Source organism: Aulostomus chinensis, chromosome 22 (assembly GCF_037954235.1).
Source record: "Aulostomus chinensis isolate RoL2024-O1b breed Wild chromosome 22, RoL_Achi_v1.0, whole genome shotgun sequence".
In the NCBI taxonomy this organism is placed as follows: Eukaryota; Metazoa; Chordata; class Actinopteri; order Syngnathiformes; family Aulostomidae; genus Aulostomus; species Aulostomus chinensis.
In genome coordinates this window covers 12,316,901-12,325,428 of record NC_141341.1, presented here as the reverse complement: position 1 = coordinate 12,325,428, position 8,528 = coordinate 12,316,901, and the positions used below count along the sequence as shown (strand labels likewise).

General features: G+C 41.9%; 2 protein-coding genes across 2 annotated transcripts; one reads left to right on the top strand and one right to left on the bottom strand.

Annotated features, from left to right (window-relative positions):
• Nucleotides 1-408: 408 nt before the first annotated feature.
• Nucleotides 409-3,616, bottom strand: rragcb (Ras-related GTP binding Cb). Its single transcript, XM_086192495.1, has 7 exons — nt 3,092-3,616; nt 2,348-2,551; nt 2,050-2,249; nt 1,620-1,734; nt 1,378-1,520; nt 1,140-1,288; nt 409-993 (listed from the first exon to the last, which is right to left on the bottom strand). Exons 1-7 carry the CDS (start codon nt 3,272-3,274, stop codon nt 845-847), a joined length of 1,143 nt encoding a protein of 380 aa, XP_086048621.1. The 5' UTR covers nt 3,275-3,616; the 3' UTR covers nt 409-844.
• Nucleotides 3,593-8,459, top strand: ppt1 (palmitoyl-protein thioesterase 1 (ceroid-lipofuscinosis, neuronal 1, infantile)). The gene is made up of 10 exons (XM_086192496.1): nt 3,593-3,679; nt 4,192-4,314; nt 5,044-5,153; nt 6,242-6,369; nt 6,574-6,644; nt 6,997-7,099; nt 7,195-7,285; nt 7,447-7,545; nt 7,894-7,965; nt 8,144-8,459. Exons 2-10 carry the CDS (start codon nt 4,200-4,202, stop codon nt 8,264-8,266), a joined length of 912 nt encoding a protein of 303 aa, XP_086048622.1. The 5' UTR covers nt 3,593-3,679; nt 4,192-4,199; the 3' UTR covers nt 8,267-8,459.
• The last annotated feature ends 69 nt before the right edge of the window (nt 8,460-8,528 follow it).

Sequence of the window (8,528 nt, the reverse complement as noted above, 5' to 3'; positions counted from 1 at the left end):
TTTCAACAGCTCCAACAATTATCAAATCAAGGACCAAGGAAAAATTAACTGATCTCTGACCGGTCATTTAAGTTTTCGAGCAAAAATGTCAAACATGTAGAAAACAAAGTATCTTTGCGGTTTGGATTGTTGGACTGGTGAAGGAGAACATTGGAACACGTCACTGTGGGATCTGGCAGGTCCATCACGTCCTGGCTCACCTCAGCCCACAAATAAAGCTGCGTTTGGGGGTCGGAGGGCTGGTTTGATCCATCATTACCACGCCGGGTCTCTAAGAACTCTGCTGGTGCAGCCAGCACCCGTCTGATCCTGAGCAGACCACTGAAGATTATCAACAGAACACACATACGAAGGTGCGATAAGACCCACGTACAGAGCTCCATAATTGGAAGGAAAAATGAGAAGGAACATGAAAGACCGTTTTTACTTTGGTAGAAAGTACAGTGAACCTCGTGAAAACACACCTCAGGCTCTCTACGGAGCGTTTACAGTGACCTCGGTTGGACAGAAACTTGCCACAAAACTCACGATAAACTGGCCAAGTAGGTAAACATAGCTGACAGGACTTTCACATGGTGGGGAAACAAACAAACAATTTTTTTTTGTTTTTTGGCATATGTCTTATGTAATTATAAAAAAAGAAACCCAACATAAATCCAGGCGGGCGTGAACACACAGAAGGAGCTGGTTTTTAACCCTTCATGTTCCTGTACCAGCCTCTTGAGCTCACTCCCATCCAAGTGCATAAACAAGGCAACATGTGCGTACGAGCCGTCAAGACATTTCACATCAGGATCTCTAAACAAACCTCGGCCACCAGAGTCACTCCTGTCCTCCTCACTCTTTAAGCGGTACTTCCGTTCAGCGGAGTGTATTTGAGGCCGTCGACGGAGGCGTTCACCGGCTTCGGAACGCCGCCTTGTGCTGATGTGCCAACTTCAAACACCTCGTAGATGGCTTTACGGAAACAGTGGAAGTTGTACTCTATCAGACCTCCAAGGAGAAAATGACAGTTTTTAATTGGAAAGGTGATCAAGATCTCGCCTCATTCTGATCAGAAACTTGAGACTTGGCAGCTTTAAACATCTGGAACATCCTGTATAATCATCTTTTGATTAAAAAATGAAATCTGAACTGACCTTTCCTCTCAAAGCTCTCCTCTCTAAGGATGCAAACAAGAGCGAGGAACTTGGTGACTTCTTTTAAATAAAGCACGGTGGTGTTGTTGAGCTTGATGATAGCCAAAGACTCTTTGTCATAAGCGCAGCCGCTGCCATCGTCCAACAACCTGCCGTGAAGATAAAGCAGACGCTTTAAATGGCATTGAAAGGAAATGACCACTGCCAACGCTTACAACAAATTAAACACAATTCTCACCCGTAAATGCAGGACACGTCAATGACGACATCGATCATGTCGCAGCAGAGCTCGTAGGACTGCATGTCCACAGGAGAGCTGTCCGTGGCGATGTAAATCTTACTAACAACATCAAACAGGAAGGCTTTCTCAATCCCAGAATGCTGCAAAACATTAAGGACGCGTTCAAAAAAACAACAACAAAAAAAACAAAACAAAACAAGACCTTCTCATGGAGGAAAGACCGTGTTACAAAAACTCACAGATATGAATATGTTCAAAAGGTTCTCCAGCGTGGGCAGCTGAGGGATGAGCTTCTGGACGACTTTACTGAAGGCCTCAAATATGGAGTGGTCATAGATGCTGGTCAGGTAGAAGCTAGCCAGCAAAAATTGGACAGGAAGTTAAGAGCCTGAAATCTCTGTGGCAACATAGAAAACTGTGACAGCCTCTAATTTGGGTTATGAACTGGACTCCAGCGAAGGAAGTAAACAAGCAGTCGGAAGACAAAATACTGCTTTTTATAAAGTTATGACTTCTTTGAAAGAAAAGAAGTCATGTGCGCCAGTGTTTTCTGTATATTTTTATGCTACGAGAAACATAATGGACAAGAACAACAACAACAAAAATAACAGGAAGATAATAATGCCTTGTGGAGCGAATCTCTCTGGATACAAATCTCACCAGGCTTACCTGAGGTGAACTTTCTCCAGGCTAGCGTCTGCCAGATCATCGTTGGCTCTCTGATGAATGTCTCTTTGGGTTTCTATCTTGTGATCATCCGACAGGCCGTCAACTTTATGGATGAACACTTCAAAATTGATGTCTGGATTGACTTTGTAGGCTCGAGACACGGTCAGGTGTAACCTCCCCAGCGCCTCCACATAATCATCCTGCAGAGCCGTGTTCAACCCGGGAGAGACAGAAACATGAATCATCTCAAACAGGAAGGCCTGAATAGCTCTAGGTAAGCTTGGCCTCGACGTCCTACCTGGGCGTCTATGACAAAGATTAAGGCGCCGGTTCCCTTGAAGATCATCTCGCTGTCAAATGTGGGGTCAAAGAAGTCCACCTGGCCAGGAAAGTCCCAGATTTGGAAGTTGACGAAGGAGCTGCTGGAGATGTCGTCTTTGTAGATTTTGTTGGTGCTCTCCAGGAACAGAGTCTCATTGGGGGACATTTTGTGGAATACAACCTGGGGAGAGGATTATAATTATAATACCAATAATGTGAATTCCATTTCTTCACTTCAATCACCCTTAAAATTAGTACTTTGACACCCGCAACTCATGCTGTAATGTTTTCTTTATCTAAATTGAAAGACTGAAAAGATAAATCTACCAGTGCTAGTACATATTTCTGTTCATTTATTAAGTGACTCAAAATCAAATGTAAAATTACGTGACTGTTCAGTCACGACATGAAGCCAAATACACTTTTCTACTCTGCTGACACCACCACCAATATTATAATAACTGAGGAATAAATCTCAATGCTGCAATTTTTTAAATTGTATTTTGTTAAACTGTTTTAAGCGGAAAGTATCAACGTAAAACTACAGAGTTGTAACAGACAGTCGTAAATTAAGATTATAATAATTCAACAGTAGCACTTCTCTACAAGTTTCTTCTCTCAACATTATAATTTTAAAGAGAGCAAGGTCAATTAAAATGTGCTCATAATTAGCGGAATCTGATCGGCTAACAGGTTTAGAGGGCCAAAACATGTCCTTTACCTTCTGGATGGAAGACTTCCCACTCCGCCTCAGTCCCATCAGAAGGATCCTCGGCTTGTCAACTGATATCGGGCTTTCCTCCATGTCTGCCTCCTCCACTCCTCCGTAGCCAAAACTTTTGGGAAACGACCCTACGACACCATAACTCCCCGTCAACGTCGGCTCCTCAAACTGGCTGGACATGCTGGGCTTTGGTCTGCTTCCTCAACTCCTCCGGACCCGGCAAAAGTTTGAACTTTTGCTTAAGTGGTTAAATAATCCAGCCAGGAATGTCGATGATTTTCTGGGCGACCTAGCATGGCAAGCTAGCTAGCTAGCAGGCGCAGCGTTTAAAACGTTAAAATATCACATCAATTCGTAACGTATCCACTCTGAACACAAAATAAAAGTGTACCAAAAGGTTAAACTGAAATTATACAGGCACAGGTTTAACAAATTTGGGTCAAATGTAGTGCCTGAAGAGGCTTGTCACAGGTTACAGATTTCTATAACCCTCAATAAGGGCCCCGCCCATTTAATCTGATTGGCTGTTATTGCCAAACATTGTCATGTGACAGACCTTCAGGCAGACGCAGGAAGTCAAAAACGGTGAGTAATGTCTTCGGCGACATTTGGAGCAATAATTGAGTTTATTCTTCTTCAACGACTGATAATATTGTACTGTTGAATGGATTTTAACCTCGTTCAATGCTTAAATCGTCATAATTACCTAAAAATGTAACCGTCTGTTAACCCAGGGCTAGTTGGCTGCTTGTTAGCTGCCTCTAGCTATTTTCTAATGATTCGTAGTTGTTGAAATCTGTGATAAACCTCTGTTCTCTCTGTACGTACGGTATTTCAATGTTCATCTTCTCAATCTTGACTTCAGCTAATCCATAACTTTGCATCAACGCCTTATCCGAAACAAACAAAAATCACAGTACTTTAGTTGTTCTTGAAAGATTCCCCCTGCAGAACACGATTATGAACACAAAAACACTCGTGTCGTTTTTACAAGGTGTAAAATTAATTTCCACATCAAGAATACCACCAATCCATGTGAAAATCTGTTTTTTTAGAGTATTACATGATGAGTATTTTCTTCTGTTTTTTTGATCCAGGGTCCACCATGGCGGGGGTCCTCCTGTGCTTCCTCTTGGCTGGTCCAGTACTGCTGGCTGCTGGCAGTCCAGTTCATGCCTCCGACAACGGCAGCGTCCCTCTGGTGCTGTGGCACGGGATGGGTGGGTGCTCGAGTTCTACTTTCGCACTTTGAGAAGAGACTTGATATAAACGAGCACTCGTCCCCTTTAACACCTCTCAAGTTATTTTGTGGTTGCAAACATCCTCCAAATCCTAATTGTTCACTTTGTCAAATATTAAAACCCAAGAGACTCCAGCAAAATGTTAGAAAAGGCACTATTTTATACATTAAAAAAAATTATAATCCTGAAATATTTATTATAACATTTTAAATGAAGAGATTGTTATGACGGGGCCACCAGCCATGATTAATTTAAGATTAAGGAGTTTCTGATATTTTCTGTATGACACTGTATATTTTTGAGTGCTTGGTTCCTGAAAACTTACAGGAAACAAAGCTAGAGCTCTCAAAGGTTGAACCTGTGATACACTTGTCGTTGCAGGTAAAAGTGAAAACACTTAAGCTGAGGAGAGCCTCAAAATGAGGCAACCATGAGAGTTTGTCAGTTGGGGAAGTGGATAATATCACATCTGTTTTTCAGCGGTAGTGACAGCCGACTGCACCTCTCTGATGTCTCCGCTCAGTTGCTGTGGACTGACCAGCTCCTCGTCTGGGCTTTTAATCATGTGACAGTGAAGCAGAATATTCTATTCAAACGCATCTGCTTCCATTGTCTCAGCAAGACAAACAGAACAGCACAGGAGGTTAACCAAACTGAACTACATGCACTTGATATGCATGTCACAGTAATTCTCTTGGTGTTCTCCAGGTGACAGTTGTTGCAACCCACTCAGCATGGGGGCCATTAAGAAGATGATTGAGGAGGAGATTCCGGGCATTTACGTCCTCTCACTGATGATCGGAGACAACGTCATCAAGGTACCGTCCTGCCATCATAAAGTTAAAGTTCCTGCATTCATTCCAAAATGATTATGATGTCAAGGAAAACACGGCCCTCTCCTCCTTTGACATTTCCTTCTACTTTTGGAATGAAAATGAGAATTGCTTTTGTCCTACATGGATTGAATATTTCTCAAGTTTAAAAATGATTCAAGTTCAGTGTTAAAACCAACAACCCGGATAAAATATGTGACCTGTTAATTCCATAACGGTACGAAAGTTAACTAGCTGAACACGAAATCTTGCCACTGATTCGACAGCCATAATTATTTTCAAATATTACAGAACTTTTCATAGCTGGAAGCTGTAAAAACTCAAACTATTGTCAGGGTTTCGTATTTCTGACGGTCACTGAATGAATCTAATTCCATCTATGCTTTTCTGTTAGGAAAGTTTTAAAATTTTCATCAAAATCACTTCATTGTACAAAACTCAGTCAAGATGGGGGAAAAAAAACAGTTTCTAGATGTGATTTCATGGCCACTTGTATATATATGTGTATATATTGTGTATATAATGTGTGTGTGTGTGTGTGTGTGTGTGTATATATATGTATATATACACCCATTCTTTTTTTTCCTTCATTTTTGTGTAAGATACACAAGCAAAGAAATTCCATTTTCATTTTGTTAATGATGACATCATCTCATCATCTCATCATAGCTATGTGAACATTTTTTCCAACCTTCCCGCCATGATTAAGCTGCTTCCACGCGGTCGAAGCAGGACTTGATGAGCAAAAATAAAGCAAATAAGTTTCATTCGCTAAAATCTGATGTTGGCTGCCATCATGTCTGATGTAAACTGAACGTGTGGTTTTGTTTCTAAAACCGGCCCGACACAGCCTGCAGCCTGCTATTCTATATTTGCAGTGCTATTGGCTCATGTTACATCAGAAATCCGTCTCCTTTACAACTTCACCCTCTGTGTCGATATTCCCAGTGAAGCTTTGATCCGAAGTGACACCGTGACATCACGTCTCGGCCCTTCTCCTCACCAACAGCACCCGCTTTCTTCTTTTAATCTGTCTGTCATACTTCAAACTGTTCATGTCTCCCCTCATGCAGGACACAGAAAATGGGTTTTTCATGGATGTGAATGAGCAGGTGTCTATGGTGTGCAGTCAACTGGCTCAGGACCCCCGGCTGAAGGGAGGCTACAACGCCATGGGCTTCTCTCAGGGGGGGCAGTTTCTGTATGTATCTCCTGCTCAGGGTTGTGTTATTTGAATTAATTTCTAGGCAGATCTCATGTTTGTGCAGTTTTTTGCTATTTAAATAAGATCAAGTGTATGGAACTCATCCTCCAGCTGCATCCTCAGTTTGAACATCCTGACAAGAATAATGAAGATCATGTGATTCTTTTTTTTTCTTTTTGTCCCTGCTTGTTTTCCTCACAGGAGGGCTGTGGCCCAGCGTTGTCCCTCTCCACCCATGAAGACACTGATCTCTGTCGGAGGCCAACACCAAGGTACAAAAAAAAACATGACAACACTTGGCTTTCCTGGCCGCACAGGAAATATTAAATACATCAAAACCAGTTAATTGAGCTATAGTGGCTCCTATGTGGGGAAATTTCTTCAAAAAAAAAAATAGCTAAGTATTCCCAAAGTCACTTTTCATTGTTTTAATTTCTGGTTCATCATTATATTTTAATTATTAATAAACAAACCCAAGATAAACGAATGGAAATATTGCTTTCCTCTGTGAAAGTGTAACTAAAGTTGAAGTGTAAATGAAGAGTATTGCTTCGGTCATGGCGGTGATAGGATGTGGCTGCTGGCTGCTATTTTGTGCTGGTTAACGTCGGAGCTGCTCCTCAGGTGTGTACGGGTTGCCCAGGTGTCCCGGAGAGAGCTCCTCCATCTGTGACATGATCCGCAAGGCTCTGAACAGCGGCGCATACTCGGACCTGGTTCAGAAACAGTGAGTTCTCTTGCCTCATGAATGCTTGAGTCATGTGGACGATGTCATCAGCCATGTTGTCACCACTGTATTGACTCCATGTTGTGTTTTGTCAGCCTGGTGCAGGCCCAGTACTGGCACGACCCCTTAAATGACGACCTGTACAAGAAGCACAGTCTGTTCCTGGCTGACATTAATCAGGAGAGGGTCCGTATGTGGAGGCGGGACTCCGCAATAATAATTATATTAATCTATAATTAGATCATAAACAAATACAGGACAGAACATTGATCTTGACCTTATAGATGTTCTTGGATTATCTGAATACAAACGGCTCTCATTCACGTTCTCCGTGTTCCGTCTCAAAGGTTGTTAATGAGACGTATAAGAAGAATCTTCAGCTGCTGGATAAGTTCGTCATGGTCAGGTTTATGCAGGACACAGTTGTGGATCCGGTTGAATCTGAGGTAACTCACACACACACACACACACACACACACACACATGCTTGCAGTTTAAGTTGAGGGATGGTGATGTCACACAACTGGATGGATTTACACAAATCTTACTGACCAAAATTGTTGGAAATCTGGCCCAGTTTGAAAAATACCATGTTTTTTTGAAAGATAAATTATAGAAAAAAAATTGTAGAATACATTTTTCTGGCATCACCATGAGGCCAGTATGTAGCTGTTTTTTTGATTATTTTTTCATGCAAATATTTGCACTAACTGGTGAACAAGGGAAACATTACTGGCATGTCAGCATTATTTTCAACTGAAGCACAAACCATCTTGTCCTGATTCTTCCTGTAGTGGTTCGGCTTCCTGAAAACCGGCCAGGCCAAAGAGACGGAAACTCTACAAGAGAGCGTTCTTTATAAAGAGGTCTGTATGTGGTTTGTGGGCCTAATTTAGACAAAAATCACACCTATCTGCACGTGTTGATAACGTGGATTAAAAAAAAAAGTCTGGCCTTACATAACTGTTTTAATGAAGCTGCAGTTTAAACAGTGGTGTAAAATCAACTTGTAACATTAAAAAGTGTGCTTGTGCCCAACCGTAGGATCGTCTGGGCCTGGCAGCCATGGACAAGGCAGGCAAGCTGGTTTTTCTTGCAGCCAAAGGGGACCACCTGCAGTTCAGCAGAGAATGGTTCAACGAAAACCTGCTGCCTTATTTACAGTAGAACGCTGAGCTGTGACTAATAACCAGAGCAGGTCACATCCACACCAACTCCCTCCTGTTGCACTGATGATTAGTAGCATGTTGATGCTAATTTTAAAGCTAATTTTTGTGTTTACTGCTAACTCATGTTATTTTCATTTTTAATTGTTCAGAGCAGAAAGTGATATTTTCTCAAATAAAATCTTTCCTCTCCACCCAAATGTCCGTTTCATAAATGATATGAAGCATCAATTCAAGGTGATTGAAATGCCCCAAAATGAGCG